The sequence below is a fragment of the Pecten maximus genome, chromosome 1, assembly GCF_902652985.1.
Source record: "Pecten maximus chromosome 1, xPecMax1.1, whole genome shotgun sequence".
Classification (NCBI taxonomy): Eukaryota; Metazoa; Mollusca; class Bivalvia; order Pectinida; family Pectinidae; genus Pecten; species Pecten maximus.
Window position 1 is genome coordinate 50017445 of NC_047015.1, and position 18877 is coordinate 50036321.

Consider the following 18877-nt stretch of genomic DNA (forward strand, 5'->3'; position numbering starts at 1 on the left):
GGATTTGATATGGGCATTGGTCAAAACACAATTGAATATTACGTCATTTTAAGAATGACGTCATATCGTGCCGTAAATGTTTATAAAGTTAACTTAGACTAGTTGTCGGTTCTAATTACTCTACTCTTCACCAGGGCAGCGCTTTACTATGCAAAAAACGATCGATCATTTTCTAAAGATTCTCGTCACTTCCCGTTTTCAACAAGCAAATTTTAAAGAATAACAAACATAGAGAAATTGAGTTTTGTAGATCAACTAGATATTGTTTACACTGGTATCACTTACATTTACACTGGTATCACTTACATTTACACTGGTACCATTTACATTAACACTGGTATCACTTACATTTACACTGGAACCATTTACATTAACACTGGTATCACTTACATTTACACTGGAACCATTTACACTGGTATCACTTACATTTACACTGGTATCACTTACATTTACACCGGTATCACTTACATTTACACTGGTACCACTTACATTTACACTGGTATCACTTACATTAACACTGGTATCACTTACATTTACACTGATATCACTTACATTTACATTGGTATCACTTACATTTACATTGGCATCACTTACATTTACACTGGTACCAGTACTTACATTTACACTGGTATCACTTACATTTACACTGGTATCGCTTACATTTACACTGGTACCCCTTACAGTAACACTGGTATCACTTACATTTACACTGGTATCACTTACATTTACACTGGTATCACTTACATTTACACTGGTACCACTTACATTTACACTGGTATCACTTACATTTACACTGGTATCACTTACATTTACACTGGTACCACCACTTACATTTACACTGGTATCACTTACATTTACACTGGTATCACTTACATTAACACTGGTATCACTTACATTTACACTGATATCACTTACATTTACATTGGTATCACTTACATTTACACTGATATCATTTACATTTACACTGGTACCACTTACATAATGAATCCCGTACTTGCAAAATATGCATACAGATACATGTAACAGTGCAGTTTGAGACTGAGAAACAGCAAAAAAGATTCCAGACAGACAGAACGTGAAGGATAGATTGAGCACATGGTAGCGCGTGATTTTTCATTGTCTCGTATGCGAGAACATGAATCGCTGAACCTCGTTGTGCCGCCCCCATTCGACCATACAGTTCAATCTTGGCGACATAAAGGGTTTAATTATATAAAGAGAGATAGATACACAGGGATTGCTTAAAATAAACTGGGACACTGACAAATCAATGCTAAGACGTTATATCGAGGTTTCTCTGTATTCATGTACTGTACAATGTCACAGGATACACTAAATCCTTTTCAAACATCCTTGTTCGACACTCTTATGAAAACCTTCAATATAACGCCCTTTATCTGTCGCTCAGCATGATACCCTCGATATAACGTCATTAGGTGGTTATTCTAGGATAAATTATCAATATAACGCCTGTCCCCTAGAGATTTATTTGCCACTTTGTGTAACCCTAAAGATGCCAATAAATTTATTATTATTCACTAACAAATATTTTTCCATACAGCGTTATACATTTTATACTTACTGTATAATACCAACGTGTTAATGGACAAATGGTAGTTGATTAACAGGTTTTCTACCACAATACCCTGTGTTATTCAACTCTCAGACCATCAGTTAATCATTACAGCTGTTGATTAACAATCTGTATAAACTCTGTACGCATTTTGATTGGCTAACACGGTGAACTTTGACCCAAGCTGCAATTGTTATTGACTTCATCAATAATCTAATGACGTCACATCACCGGGTCCCGGACGTCACCGGTACACTTTATTTGCATACGCGAAATTATACTTGGCCACGTTTCCCTTTGATTCAAGCCGATATTATTGTGGTAGAAACAGGTCACACGACTCGAAATTGTTGGATATGGAATTTATTTCACACTCGTAAGTTATTTTTTAAAAGTTGCAAAAAACACTCGCTAAAGCTCGTGTCTTTTGTAACTTTTAAAAAATAACTTACTCGTGTGAAATAAATTCCATATCCAACAACCACTCGTTGTGTAACCTCTATTTCTACCACAATACCCTGTGCTATTCAACTCTCAGGCCATCAGTTAATCATTACAGCTGTTAATTAACAATCTGTTTATACCACACGTGGTATTAACTCTGTACGCATTACGATTGGCTAACACGGTGAACTTTGACCCAAGCTGCAATTGTTATTGACGTCATCAATAATCTAATGACGTCACATCACCGGGTCCCGGACGTCACCGGTACACTTTATTTGCATACGCGAAATTATACTTGGCCACGTTTCCCTTTGATTCAAGCCGATATTATTGTGGTAGAAACAGGTCACACGACTCGAAATTGTTAGACATGGAATTTATTTCACACTCGTAAGTTATTTTTTAAAAGTTGCAAAAAACACTCGCTAAAGCTCGTGTCTTTTGTAACTTTTAAAAAATAACTTACTCGTGTGAAATAAATTCCATATCCAACAACCACTCGTTGTGTAACCTCTATTTATTTAGACACATATTTGTGTAATCGTATGCTAGATAAATATAATGTCAGCTGAATATATATCACTCCATATTTCATCATGTACATGTATTATGTAGTGTGTTATTTCCATAGCAAACACCTTACTCATACATAAGTCTCTGTTTTCATACACTGCTAGTCCACGCAGACAGCCAATGCATAATTAAGGATGTTTAGATTTGTAACACTTGTTCCGTTGTACATGTATTTGTGTTTCCCGTTTTGTCGCCGCCGATTCGTATCTAAACGATGACGTTCTACGCATCTTGAAAGATCTCACTACTGACGAAATTCAGTTCGTTAGTTCCAAGGGACCATATTTGCTATCGATGCGAGTGAGTGGAAATTCACTAAAGGATCTACATATCTTCTAGGAATTCTCCTGCCCTACTGTTGGCCAAAATCAAGACACAGCATGGATTGTTTTGTAAACAACGCAATTTACCTCAGGTGTAGTGTCACACCAGCCCATAAATGTTTAAGTTGGAGAAGTTAAAAAAGCTTCACATTATAACTCCCGAAGGTGCTGTTAATACTATATTGAGATAAAGTGATGATTTATTTATGTGATCAGGTGCTTTTAAACCCACCGGTGCAGAGATGAAGGCAGGGCGTTCCGAGACTCTGTGGGACATGTACAGTTACCGGTAGTAAGACTGTCACGGGCCAACTAATGACAGGTGTAAAATATAATCGACCTGTGTGCCCTCTGGCGATACCTGAATTCTCCAGTTCCAATAGATACATATGATGCAATAAGCCTACAATACACACTTTATGTGTTGCGGGACTAGCTCATTTCGATCACAGTGGCATGGCCACTACTTTGACGTCATCAATACGGACCTTCGACGTCATCAGTCTGTGTATACTTGTGTCACAGGCAGGACCAGACCAGTAATTAAACCTGGGACCTTCAAAATCGACACTAAGCATTTGGCTATTTGGCTACCGAATTAAAGTTCACCCAAGTCCAGTTCTCATAGATTCCCCTCTCCTTCAACAAAGTCTTCGACCACACACGAGACACAATGACATCTTCCATGGGTGTTCAATTTGGTACCAAATGTAACAAGGGAGGGACATGCAGCGATCAGACCGGGACTCGAACCCGGGACATCCAAATTCGAGACGGATGCTCCGATCATTAGATCTACCTGGCCATCGGCGTTCAGCCCAGTCCAGTTCCGCTACACACTTGTGACAAAAACTTTAAAGAGAATCAAATATGTTGATTTGCCGATTATTGGCAGTCTTGTAGCCGGAACAATTATATTTCGTTGTTATTTTGCGCAACACCGTTAGTTTAACGTGTAGCATTTCGCACGAAAATGTAGTATACATTTCGTATTTTCATACGACCTATTTATAGGAATAAATGAAATATTCATGATTTCACTTTGAACAGAGTAACTCATCTATTACTTTCCTAACCAGGACATCCCGGAATCTTCACATCGGATCTTCAGCTATCAATATGTTCTTTTCGGACCCCTGGAGCGAAGCTCACAACCCAGGAATTACATATGTCATCATCTATAGTGAAAACCGGATACCCCGGAAGTAAACGTATTCTTGCACAAAGACCCGGATGTGAGAATGCTCATTGAATGTTTTTGTTGTCGTGTGTGACCCTGTCGTGAATAAGAGGAAAAATTTTAGAAGTATTTCAAATTAATTGACAGGTGATAAAGATCATAGAGGCGATAATCAATATTTCAAATGTTTTGGATGAAGTCTCGGAAAACAAGTTTTATTTTTCCCTATGTGACATTTCCCACGAGAGCTGCTCACCAACAGCGACAGACATACAATGTAGATGTATTATGCCTGGCTGGTTTGACCGAACGGCAGCATGATAGATTTTAATGTTTCATGTCATGTATGTAGCTGTTTTAAATCATTGATACATCACATGGATATAAATCAATTGCAACATTCTTCAATACAAACATTAACAAAACTCAAACTTTCATTAAAAAAATACAACTAGAAACAATAGCTATATAAAGGCAGTTTCATACGCAGTGAAATAGTTCCGAATAAATCTAAAATACCCAACGGACTCGCTTTTGAATTATTTCAATACAGAAATATTTGAAATATATTCTACCTGACAGAAATATTTGTCTCTTGAGATACCGAGATATCTGTGTTTTGTTTGACTGCAGATGGAGCTGTAGGGCGGGACATTGTAATGTTTTGATAGTTTGGTGCAGACGGTCGGAACTCGGTAGGCGCGTTCGATTGTACTCGTCTCTACAATTACGTAAGGGGCGAACGCACCGCTATTCATTACTCAACAATCAAGTAAAGTAACGGACTGGAAACAAGGGACCAACCATGGAGGATAATTCGACATGTCTAGAAAATGTCTTTCTTCCAAACTGAAGAGAAACATTTCCTAAGAACGCAAATAACTTTGGACATGCAATTTGGCTGTTGAAATAATTTACTGTCGTTTTGAAACCTGACAGACAGAATTATTCCCACTCCTAGCTCTCGATGGTATAGCTCGCTGTCCTTCTACCATAGTATAAAACACGTGGAAAGCATGGAAATAAAGCATCCATCTTTTGTAGATAGATATATGTATGATAGAAATTACATAACATAGCTATTATCTTGGCTCTGTGTTATTTTATTTCGGTATTCATCATGCCAGAACATAATGATGAACCATATACTAACCCCCCCCCCCCCCCCCCCCCCCCCCCCAACCCACACGTGTTGTGTATCGCGTGCACGTGCTACGTTATAAACACTATCGATATTGTTGGCAACAGTGATAGCTTAATGGCTCTACCGACAAAATTCATAAAAAAGATTGATACTAGTTTTAAGATCAAATAGTTTAATTATGAATGAATATGATCATATCTTTTCGCAGGAATATGAACAAAACTGATAGTGGAGACTATTTTTTGAAAATGCCGTTCACACATGTGAAATATAACAATATAACGCAGGAAAGGGATGAAGATAAAAGTAAATAACAGTGTTACAATATTCGACCGATACAAGGTACAGAAAACGCCGACATGATTTCATTCTATACATTTGTGACCTCGCCTAAAACCAATACATCAATGCAATAAAAAACAATTTATTTTAATGTCATTTTTTCCCATAATTCGTTTTCAAATTCCGTTTGCTTCATCCGATATATGGTGAAAATCCTATAATAATGTTATCATTTAACGGATTAAGTCAGTGTGTCATTACAACGATAAATCGTGTGAAAATCTCCCACAATCATATGATGATTTTATTGTATCATAACAATAATAAATGGAGTGTCATTATACCAAAAATTAATTTGTCATTAAAACGACAAATCAGGTTGGATTCCAATTAGGACTCAATTGTCGTTATAATGATACATAGGATGGCATTAAACAAGATCTAAAGAGCAATTACATACAGCTAGGAACCAGATATCATTATAAGGAGAGAGCATGTGTCATTGTAAAGAACAAGTAGTGTATCATAATGATAACTCATGCGTTAATATGTCAAAGTCTCATGTGTCCTTATAATGAGAAAGCAGATAACAATATAATGGAAACGTGTGCCATTATACTGAGAAACCAAGTACATGTATCACTGTAAATAATACTCAGTTGCTGTGATAACATGAATTCATTTGAAACAATATAAAAATCTTGTTTGTCATTATAAGGAAAACCGAAATGGCAATGTAACGACTTTTATGGTTAATTTATAATGCCAGTAATGTTGGAACGAGTGACACGTTTACAAATATTCCTGAGAGTAATATAATATGTCGTATACTTGATAACCTCGACCGTTCGAGAAGCCTCTCTATAGAGAAGGAGCATTGCTCTAATTAGATGCAATATGGGCCAATTATCCACGTACTTCTAATGGACCCGTATAATTATTAATATTTCACAGAGCCTTATGCCATTATCGACCCCACCTCCTCCCTACATCGCCGAGCATGACTTGCATTTTTTTAACTAAAAAAAAACTTAAATAAGTTGGCAGGCAGCCACTTGAAGAACACAGCCATTTTAGCTGTACGGTAGCTGGCCTATTGAATGATGAATTGAAGTGTGGCAGAATTAAGCGCCTCATGTCACCATAATCTCACTTAGGTTTTAAAGGCGAACACCAAGACAGACAATACCCAACGAATTAACACGTTGAACTCAAACGATTTTTTTAGTTAATCGTTTTGTTATATTAATGAACATCACCGCTAAACGATTCCTTCCCAATTGTTGTCGTCACAGGTTAATTTATTAGCACCGCGTCTCCCAGCACTGCTAGCTGGGAAACAATTGATCATTAGTTTTGAAACAGTATTGAAATTTGATAATGACGGCGTCCACGAGCGATAAAACTTCTTCACGAATGACTCCAGCAGATACAGTTGTAGATGTTCATAAAAACATCAAACCTCGTGCTTATATCCCAAAGTGGCAATTTTCACAGCTTTGAGTGTAGATGTGTGCTGGAATGTGGCGTTTTAGCACCACTGTCATACATCATATTGACAAAAAACCTGTAAGTTCCGTTAGAGTCAGCATATCTCTCTCCTCAGATGTCGATACACTTGGGTGGCTTTGCCATGGCTATATCGATTTGCGCGTGCTCATGTATTTGCACGTGTGTACCATTACAAACGGCACGTGGCACCAATATAATTATATCCCATTGTTTTTGTTAGAGTTGTAATGCTCACGCAACATAAGAGGTTATTTGAAGACGAATGTCTTACGAGACCCAAGCGGAACGGTAGTAGCAGGCACACGTTCCTATGTATAACTGGGTTTCATTAGAGCTATCCTTTATTATAATAAAGTCATATTATTAACCTCGGAGCTCGCCCTTAGTTAATATTTGATTCTTCCAGGTTAATGTAACACCATATTAACCTCACTAAAGGCCCATAACTGATGAGGACCTTCTCCAATATCTCGTATATCCAACAAAACCATGTCATATATCTTAACGTGTGATTCTGAACAGACCAGACCAGGGCAGACACTGAGTATCCCTTCAGGGGATGGAGAGCTAACGGATGTTCGGTGATGTTTCCTTCGACAACAATGTCAAAAACTTTAACCAAACAATAAACATAAGAAAAATCTGCGGTGGCCAAAAAGGGGTGTCAAGTATCATTGCAAAAAGGCGTACCAAGGCCTGGGGGACAGAACCCATGGGTTCCCTATAACAGGGGCGAGAGCGGAACGTGAGATTGTGGTAAGGAAGACATTAGAATGAAGTTGTTGTTGTTGTTTTGTTTTTTTTGGAGGGGGGGGGGGGGGGGGGGGGGGGGGGGGTTGTTGTTGTTGTTGTTGTTGTTGTTGTTGTTTTTTTTTGTTTTTTTTTGTGCGGGGGGGGGGGGGGGGGGGGATGAGAAGGGATGAGTATATCAAATTAAGTCATTTTATTTAAATCATGTAATGGGGTCGGTAGGTACACTTCTTGTGAATTATTTTGAAGTACATCAGAGATTGGTACCATACGTTTCAAAACCCACCTGAATTATGCTAAAAGCAAAGATAAATAATGTTTCATGATTGCATTGATAGGATGATCGAATATTTCTAATAATTCCCTTTTGTAGTCGAGTAGGTTTTGAATTAATACAACATAGATAAACAAATAGCGAAAACACAATGGTTATAGTTCAATGTTAACGTCACAAATCATTCTACTCACTTAATATAATGAGTAATTCAGAACAGATTCACTAGGGAATACATAGCCGTCCCAGAACATCAGTCTCATTCATACGAATGTTTACTTTACGAACTGATGTATTTCCTCTCCTACTTAATAACGATGTTTAAGCTACTACAAAGTCGTTGAAAATTCATTGTGACAAGAAAGCGTGGGTGGATATTTATTTGCACAAATCATATTTGATGAATTTTCAAAAACCAGTTGATAAATCAGGTAATACCCGTAAAGACATAATTAGACTTTTTTTTAGAATGGACGCAATTTGATAATGGGAAAATAACGACCAGATAATCATCGAATTACAGGCCATATACTGTTATTAATGGAAGATTAGAATTTACAGTCAGGAAACCAAGATGGCCGCGATTATGATCGTTAAAAATCATTTTTGAATAATATTCCAAAGAAAATTTGTCTATATCACCAAATCATCCATCGTGTTCTGGGGTCTTTTAAGGCGGTATCCACAAGTGACAAAACCCATGTGACATTAGACCGCTGAACTGTTTTTCAATGTAATTTTAATTTACAACAACTGCAGAAAAAAAAAGATTTATCAAGTTATATCAATCAAACTAGTTCGTCCTATATGGAAGACCTTTTCACGGCCGGTCGTTAAATCGAGAACCACCCGACCACCCGACCAGCTTATGATATATCATGCCCTGATAAAATAATACTACATTATATCCGGTCATAGCATGAACACGGTAACACATTATTATATCCGGTCATAGCCTGGATACAGTAACAAAGCATTATATCTGGTCATAAACTGGATACAGTAACAAAGCATTATATTCAGTCATAGCCTGGAGACAGTAACACAACATTATATTCAGTCATAGCCTGGATACAGTAACACAACATTATATCCGGTCACAGCCTGGATACAGTAACAAAGCATTATATCCGGTCATAGCCTGGATACAGTAACACAGCATCATATCTAGTTATAGCCTGGATAACGTAGCACATTATTATATCCGGTCATAGTCTGGATACGGTTACACATTATCATATCCGGTCATAGCCTGGATACAGCAACAAAGCATTATATTCAGTCATAGCCTGAAGACAGTAACAAAGCATTATATCCGGTCATAGCCTGGATACAGTAACACAACATTATATTCAGTCATTGACTGGATACAGTAACACAACATTATATCCGGTCATAGTCTGGATACAGTAAAAAACATTATATCCAGTCATAGCCTGGATACAGTAACACATTATTGTATCCGGTCATAGTCCGGTCATAGTCTGGATAGGGTAACACATTATCATATCTGGATAGACACAGTTCACACCGGATAGGGTACAAAAAACTAAACACAGGGGTGTAATTAGACTAGGCCCTTGTCTCAAGAATATTACAATCAAATAAAAGACCTTTAAGATTTTGGTTTCTAGGATATGTCTGATTCTAGGATATAGTGTACACAGAAAGAAAGAAAGTTTAAAGTCAGCGTCTCTAGTAGAAACATGAAATAGATACTTAAACTTTCGCGATAATTGTGTCCTTTCTACCAAAAGAGGCTGTGGAGGAGCTAGGAATGTGTGTACGTATTGTAGCTCGCCGGTTGCACCCGATAAAAACACCTAATGGTACCCTCCCCCCTCGCTTGCAGGATTGGACAGTGTTTTTTTTTCATCCGAAGTGTTTCGCTAAAGGCATTGGGCTACCCAAAAATAAGGTCTGCTGACTGTGAGAATGTTCTTCAGTGTCTTCTCCTGTGAAATCTCGCGAGAGTTTTCCTTTCAAAACGCCTACTGTTATAACACTATCCACAACGCTTTTGAAACAAATTATATGTTAAATGACTACAGCGTTCGAAATCGACACCATCCACATTTATCCAAATTGAGCGGAACCCGAGTTGAACCACACCGCTTCCTTGCAAGGAATACAATATATGATGTGATCTTGCGAAATACCACAGTAACTTCATCACCGAACAGGATCACAAATACATAATGATGTCCCTGAAATAGTGTTCAACTAAAAGCAAATACAATATCATCAAAGGAAATAGATATCAAAAATTGAAAAGTTAAAAACCTTTATATTAATACATGTTGGTACCATGTCCCCAAAGAGCCATTATAAACACCGACTATCTCTTCATTAAAAGTCTCCATATCATTCGCAATGGAATTTTTTGTTTCCGAACGGGAATATTTTCAATACACGTAAATAATGGATCCACACTTTAACGTTTTAGATACAATAAACGAGTTGTACAGGAACCCGGACGAAATTGTTTACACATGAGATTTATCATATATACTGTTATACATGTAAAGTGTCTTCAATGACGATCATGCGAAATGGAACGCTATGCTTTATTTCATTAAGACATTATGCGAATATATAGGCAACTATCAAATTGAACCTTTTATTTTTCGTCTTTTTTAACAGCTTTTCAATTTAGGTATCCCTTGTCACTACTTAACATTTAGACTTCAGTTGAGCGATCGGCCATGTGTTGAATGGTATGGGTTATTGTCCTTTTGCCATATCATTTATCAAAGTCCATGAAAACAGGGAATACCGACGTAATAACGAAACCGTATTTCTAACCCAAAATCGTTAAAACTAGAGAAACAGATGATTAAAAAGAATCCCAAGATTTGCATGGATATCCTTGAACAAGAGCAATGAGTAGACCACGTGATCCGGATTTTTTTTTTCTACTTTCCGTTTGGCGTTTAGCTTGAAAGTTTTCGGTAAGAATTAGTTCTCCCGATTTCAGTATAAAGTGTCCAGGTGTGACATTTCAGTGTGAATAAAAAGTTAAAATCAGAAAAAGGAGAGACGATATTTTTATATTCAATTTAGTCGCCTCTTACGAACCGTGCTAATGGGACAGGGGGTCCATTCACGACGCACTACCTGAAGGATACTACACAGACATGTCTACATATGATTTGGCTACTTATTGACCACTTCTCGTCGTTCTTAACTCATTTTAGATATATAATTGCCTAATGAAGAAAAGTCGGTAAAATTGATAAACAAGTTTTTTTTCTGCTTCCCACAATGCAGCATTTTGAGTTGAACCCTATATATTCGGTGTTGTCTTATTTGATACATTCGAGTAGAGCGTTGCTTACCCAATGTGACAGTACATGTAAAATGTAAAATGTAAAATGTAAACTTAGTTTATGACAACTTATTTAATCACTCTCGTTTGGCTGGATGGAAGCGGTCGAGGGGTGTTACTATGGAAGGAAATCGGAGTACCCGGAGAAAGCCCACGTGGTTGGGCGAGTGACTTGGTAAATGGCAAGTACGATACCATTGTGCAACTGGACAATCAGACAATGCATGACTTTACATGTCAGTGTCTGTCAAGGATACGATATATCACTGAAATGACAGTCTGCAATTTTATTTGCTCTTTTTTTTTTTGCAGACTCGGTCGTCATATTTACTTTGACTATGAAGAGGACGTCGAATATTCATTCAAATCGGTTCATCATTCTAAACCAATCAGAAAATCAACTGGCGCATTGGGACCAGAATGTAAACTGCACGAAACAGGGAAGATCATATCAAATAATAAACATTAGTACATTTCTATTTACACCAATAAATACAAGATAGCTATCAAACTACCGTTTGATGAATCAAGCGCACTTCCGGTCTCTCGATCACGTGACTTAAAAAGACCAATTATTTCCTTCGTGCTGTTTGCGTTCATGGACACATATTTTCCCTTGTCAGTACGTCTACATGTTCCAACAAATACAACCAACATGCCTACTAATCATTCATTCTATCCCGTAACTTCCCATGGGATCAATGCAATTATTGAATACCGTGTCCCCATTTCTTGATGAATGCCATCGTTTATATGCCACAGCGGGGCACTGTCCCATAGAGACTTTGGTGTGTGTGATACCATTGTCAGTCTTCGAAAGTCTGCTTCCATCATCAGCATCCGATATACTTCTACAAATGCTGCATATATATCGCGATTTCCTTGTCTTCGAGTGAAGCATTCCCATTTTTTATGACTCTATACATGTATATTCCATTTACGTTGTAGAAGTGTGCGTTCAAATTACGAAGTCTTTTGTATGGCTTAAAATCCTAGCAACAATTTGGTTATCAGATAGACGGGCATCTACTACATGTAACTATGGAAAAATGCTAGCAGGCAAGAGTAGGAATAGAGAAAGAAAATAGTCGGAAATGTAGTTTTTAAATTTGATTGAGGTTACAATTTTTTCGTAAAGGAGAATGCATCCATTCAGTTTTACTTGAATGCCACCGAAGCAGGATGGATTTGAATCGTTTTATAAATCATGAGACATTCTATAATCATTCAGACTGTACATAGCAATGGAGCGAACTGTTCTGTATCGTCGAAATAATTCTCCATCACAAAAAAATGTAAACAAGTTATTTCTTTATGTTAGAGTGTTACAAGAAAAATGTACATTTCATTAGCATAACTGACATGTATACAACTTTAAGTGCAATTTAATAATTTATCACACAAAAAAAAAAAAAAAAAAATCTACGGCTATAAATGTATTATCTTAAGTTTAAGGTTGGCGGAAACAGTAAAAATATAACTGCAACATTTATTATCACCTGCGTTGCATACACCGTATTGACGTCGGCGTCCGTTTTGTCGTTAGCAACGCCATGGTTCAAACTATAGATACATATCAAAATATGTGATGAGCAGATTTCGCTCCGAGATTAAGTAAATTTGTATTCTTGTATATAAGTATATCAGTAAATTCTTATTGAAAAAATACCTTGTTTTAATTGAAGTCAAAAGAATTCAATCCCGTTATAGTTAGACGTTACAATTCGCCAATGGAACTACGAGACAAGGTTTCCAGGAATCTTAAATCATGACAATGGATCGTTGAATGAATTACTTTGAAGAATGGGAACAAAGCCATAGTCTACTAGTTATTTGGATTTTATTAAACCTAGTTCGCGAATCAATGAAAATTTCCGTTTCCGAGATACAGCCATTTCTTTTTAAACAAATGATACATGCAATTAATTCTCTGTTTTTCATCAATATACATTCCATGTCTGTGTATGTTGGCTGTTTTTAGTTACAGTGTCTATACATGTTGATTAACGTAAAGTGATGCGTGTTCGCTAGTAATGGCTGAGCAGAAAATACGTACATTGTTTTATACGGAAGAGGTTCAATAACAAATAATGGAAAACAGACTACGTTTTTTTTCTTCTGGAAATTAAAGTACAATGTAAATATTAAGAGAAATATTTTCCTTTGGCAAATTCTTAAATAAGGAAATACACGTACTTCAGTTTGTACTTTAACCCCCAAATCAATTCTTTAAGATCGTAATGATGATTAGTTACATATAATTATGGTAAAAAAGTAGGTCATTAGGTCATTGTAACTGTAAGAATATCTTGGATACACATTTATTGCACGAAGCGATTGATGAAAAAAAAATTACAACTAACCCATCCCAAAATATTATTGAATGTTGTTTGAAGATATTTTCCCACAAGTTAGTCGATCTGCAAATATTGCATACGTTTAAAGTACCATTCAAAATGTATTGTCTGTACAATATTGTTCTTCTGATGTACAGATAGACGACGGCATGAAAACACACACATAGTCAAAGTTGAATGCCAATGGGTGTACAAGTTTAACCGATATATTTAAAGATTAGCTTGAGCAGTGTGGCATGTGCTAATCTTATAGACTCCAGTGAAACGGAACCCGTAGCCTTCATCACAGGGGTGAATACTCAACTGAAGGCCAAAAGTGTCAAGGGAGACAGAACCCAAAAACTTCATTAAAGGGGCGAAGGTTCATCTGAAGGCCAAAAGTATCAAGGGAGACAGAATCCAAAAACTTCATCAAAGGGGCGAATGTTCATCTGAAGGCCAAAAGTGTCAAAGGAGACAGAACCCAAAAACTTCATCAAAGGGGCGAAGGTTCATCTGAAGGCCAAAAGTATCAAGGGAGACAGAATCCAAAAACTTCATCAAAGGGGCGAAGGTTCATCTGAAAGCCAAAAGTATCAAGGGAGACAGAACCCAAAAACTTCATCAAAGGGGCGAATGTTCATCTGAAGGCCAAAAGTGTCAAAGGAGACAGAATCCAAAAACTTCATCAAAGGGGCGAATGCTCATCTGAAGGCCAAAAGTAGGGTATTGGCAAGAGAAAGACATCAATAAGAAAACACATTTTTGGAATTACGGGAAAGATAACAAATTTAGCTGTCTCGCACGAATCATGCAATAGAGAAGCAAGGTACAATTCTGACGCGTGTGGTCAGTGACACAGTGTTAGCTGGTTGAAGTATATGTGTTTAGCTTTTGATTTATAGTCGTAGAACAGTTACTGTTCATGTTTGTGTGCATATGAACTTGGGAAAAAACGTAATGAATAAGGGTTAGGGTCCATTCCGTTTACAACAGCTTTTGTTTACGGTTACCCCAATCCATAAATGTTATTTTAAAGTGTTCTTAATCTTTATATACACGCAGAAAGTAAAAAATAGAGTTTAAAATCCACAGCTTGCTTACTGTGTGTGTAGTTTTCGCAGCACGTGGTAAAAATGATTGAATGTTGCGAGTTATTCTGGGAAAAAAGAAGATTAAAACAAATCAACTCAACGGGAGTCAGCATTCCTTTCATGCATGTATAGAACAATTATGTGCCTTTAAATCCCTATTTTTCTTGAAATTAATTTAATCCTTAAATTGCAATCCCTACTTTGCCTCGGTTGATTTGAGGATCGCTAATCATGTTAAACCTGCTTTAAATGTATTTTTGATACTATTTTAAGACACACACGGTTCAATACAAAAGCCATGATGAAATACACCAAGAACTGTTTTAGATGTATCTCACCATAAATTTTAAAGACATGCGCGTTCTATATATATAGGCCGTTATAGAATACAAGAAATCAGCAGACACTGCGTGTTTGAATTGATTTGTAATGGTACATAAACGTCAAACGCTTTTGGGACTATGAGCTGATTTATCGGAGCTTACTATTGTTTGGACTTATCCTCTGTAGGTATGCTCAGTCCAGAGAACAGATACATCGTGACACAAGCTGATATCGATCTCCATAAGGAACTGATCCCAAGAAGGACAGTAAACTAGATTAATATTCAACAGTGTGCTCTCAAGCCGGCATCAAAATGGCAAATATTTTACTTGTTGTCAAGTCGAGTTCTATGAATGTTCTCTTGTTGATGAACTGTTGTGTCATGTTTATAATCTCGAATCCCACGAGAACGAATTCCGTTGCTAATAATATCGTCACAAAGCTCTCGGGAGCTCATAAAGAACTCAAATTGCTTTGCCAAAGATATGATGCAACGAATGAATCAATTTTTGTTTATTTTTTTCTCTCTCTTTTCGTTTCCAAACCCTGTCTATGACGCAAGGCTATATAAGAATACAAGAAAGACCAGCTGGCTGTGTTGGTAATACAAAATTACAGAGTATATATTTAGTCGACAATAAGCTATTGACGGGCAAGTGAATTGTCGAGTGCCTCGCTGGACACGCCAATTCGTTAACTGAATGTCAGTGTGCAGAGACTGTGAGATCTGACCCTGGGGGAAGAGGGTAACACCTAGACAGGCTCAACTCCGGCAGAATCACTCAAACATATATACAGATCAATTACTCGCCCACCTTCTATCAGGGCGCTATTGTCTAAGAAATGCCTAGGGATTATTTTCAGTAGAAAGCCAAACACTGCCACTACCCATTGTTATAAGACTTTCAGAAAGCATTCTCTTCAATTATATGCAAATAGAAAACAGAATAGTCTACTCCTCGCAATAGTTTACGACTCTGACAACGTTCTTTTAATTTGTAGCATTGATTCTTTCCTCAAATGAAAAAAAAGAACTTTACCTTCTAGTGCATCGCAATCCCTGAACAGATTCCCGTATTGTTGAAATAGTATGACAACTCCTGCCTTCATGTGCTCATGGATATTCCCAGACCTCCGGGGTCCATGCTGGACCGCTCTCGGCCCCGAAATATTTGTCCGGTCCTGAGGATGTTTATGGAAAAAGTTCCGGGCAAATATCGGGGGTTCATACAGAGTCTCGTTATGGTAGTGAGCCATGGTATTGTACACATACTTCCGTTTGTACCAAAGCTCCATGTACGAGTTTGTGTCAGCTGGGCGCATTAATTCGGTGTTATTAGCTCCAAATAAACTCATGTTTAATCTGGTCGAATTAAATCCACGATATTCCCAATAATCAGTTGTCATGGATACGATCAACAACACTGTTACATTACCTGCGAAAATCAAGCTACTATAGTTGCAAATCTGTACCATTCCCGATTGTTACCTGTACAGGTAAGTGGGTCCCATCATCAAGTGTCACATGTCATTTCAAACTAGCACCACCATCATTGGCCTATACATAACTCAGGCTCCAACAGAACGTAGTGCTCCGTTTGTTTATAGAAATCTTCAGTACCTGTACTTTGCACGGTTGTAACAGAGAATACCGCCTGGCGCCATCGCCAATCGTTACCTGTGTATGGTCATACCTGAAGACAATAAACTCTAGTGCTATTATATTAAAATATACTTTGTCAATATTCTAAACCGAGTCACACCTTCCTCTTAGCATGGCTCAGGTCTAAATCCAAGCAAAACAAAACGCCCGAAAATCAATAACGTCCCACAATTTCAAACATCCAACTTTCGCTCTGTATAACATGGTTTCCCCTCCCTCCTCGATAACTTGGTCCGATCCAGTCTGTAGCTTTGTTCATGTAACCATCCAGCATAACACAATGTGAGTATCAACACATGGATATCAATTTGAAATAAAGCATCTTACGTTAATTTGAATATGTCCCTCCGTGAGCTGTAGTGCACAGAGTCGTTGACAGATCCCAGCAGTAATGCTATATCCTGGTATATGTTGCGACCCCGACTTCCATCCAGTCTCATTCATTTGTTTAAAATTTCCACGCGCATTCTCTCTCATCTAATATTAATAGCACGTGCGACGCGTTTCAAGTTAAATTGTCTTTATGGTATGCGCATGAATATTCTTTGAAAATTAAACATCTGAGCATTTTACCGTGAAATAGTAAAACCGATTATCACCTCCTCGCAGAATTTAACATCTTAATATATCTAATAACGGCAGTCACCGAGGCTTACAGTCGGTGACAATACCATCGACGAATCCAGAGTTCTGTTCTGAATCTCAAATATAGTATGATACACGCGCGCACTTGTCAGACAGGTTCACGTTTAAAATCATAGTGAATTATTGTGCTAATTGGCACCAAATTACCGCGGTGGCTGATGTGAGGTGTTAAATCAGAGCGTGACACGACCGCACCACGTTTCCTCCTTCCTCTGTACCACCCGTCAATTGTGTCCCTCTGCTCCGTGGCATACAACTCAACTTTGACAATTGTACGACAAAGAATTGTGAATTATTTACGCCCAAACGTTAATATTTGCTACATTGGAACTGTCGTGCTGTCATTATTCCTTGCCAAGTGTCGGCGGCACGAACCCGTAGGGAAATTTACTGGTACCGTCCGTTCTACGTCATGAATGATTCCAGAAACGCAGAGAGAGAGAGAGCGAGAGAGGGAGACAAGGAACAGTATATTATGGGATACATACAAGCTAATTGTATGAAACAATTGGTCCAATAGGGGGTAGGATATACACATAGCTTCCATAGTTCTTCAGCGGCCTCGGGGTTCAGATTACAACATGATGAGTGTTATTTTACCAATAAATCCCTTGTTTATCAGGCTATTTACTAAATGTACTATTCTCGTGATATCATTTGCAGGAATTGATCCTCGACACCGCAGCTTAATGAAATTTCCAATAATCATTTATTCTCTTGATACCATTTTCAACTTGATAATCTTGTCCAAATTATTTGACACTCGGAAAGATAACACACATGCGCCATCTGGCGGGAGCTTGACCCTGTGGTTTGTATATAAATATATATACATCGATTCCACTGGGATGCTTTTGATGCAATCCATTGGCATGAAAACCAGAAAAGACAATGTCGGAATCGGCCGAGTATGGACGCGATATGAATGCGGTTACCAAGTTAAAGGATACTTAAGAATTCCCAGGTTAGGACATCGGATAGGCAGAGTTCCCAGAATATAGATATACATGATTTGCGTAAAGGCTTCCTTGTGTTTATATGTGTGTACGAGTTTGATAAGCCAGTGATTATATCTCGGTCTATGCTTCTTAATATCGAACGGAATATGTATTTCGGGGGAATTAACACTTCGTCGCATATCGTTGCAGATCGTTCATAGTGTATTCCAGAACTGGTTTAACGGTCATATCCGATATGTGGATAGTAGATTTAAAACAAGAAAATATTATAACTGGATGTCACACAACAATACAGACTTTATATAGGTCTACATCTTCATTGATTTATGGACTGTGTATTATTACGTTAGAATATGGCGGAGGGATTTAATGTTTTGATACACAATTTCATCACATTGATACATTATGTAGGTTGTTTGTGTGTGTGGTTGGTGTTGGTTACGACATTATATGTGCCTGTCAATCTGATT

The 18877-nt window shown here is 37.6% G+C and overlaps 1 protein-coding gene across 1 annotated transcript in view; it reads right to left on the reverse strand.

Moving 5' to 3' along the window:
* The window catches only part of LOC117337019, a 35899-nt gene extending 18158 nt beyond the window's left edge, over positions 1-17741 (reverse strand). The window contains exon 1 of the mRNA XM_033897768.1: positions 16181-17741. Within this exon, the coding sequence (XP_033753659.1) occupies positions 16181-16616 (436 nt within the window). The 5' untranslated portion in view covers positions 16617-17741. The remainder of the gene's footprint in view (positions 1-16180) is intronic.
* Positions 17742-18877: the final 1136 nt, after the last annotated feature.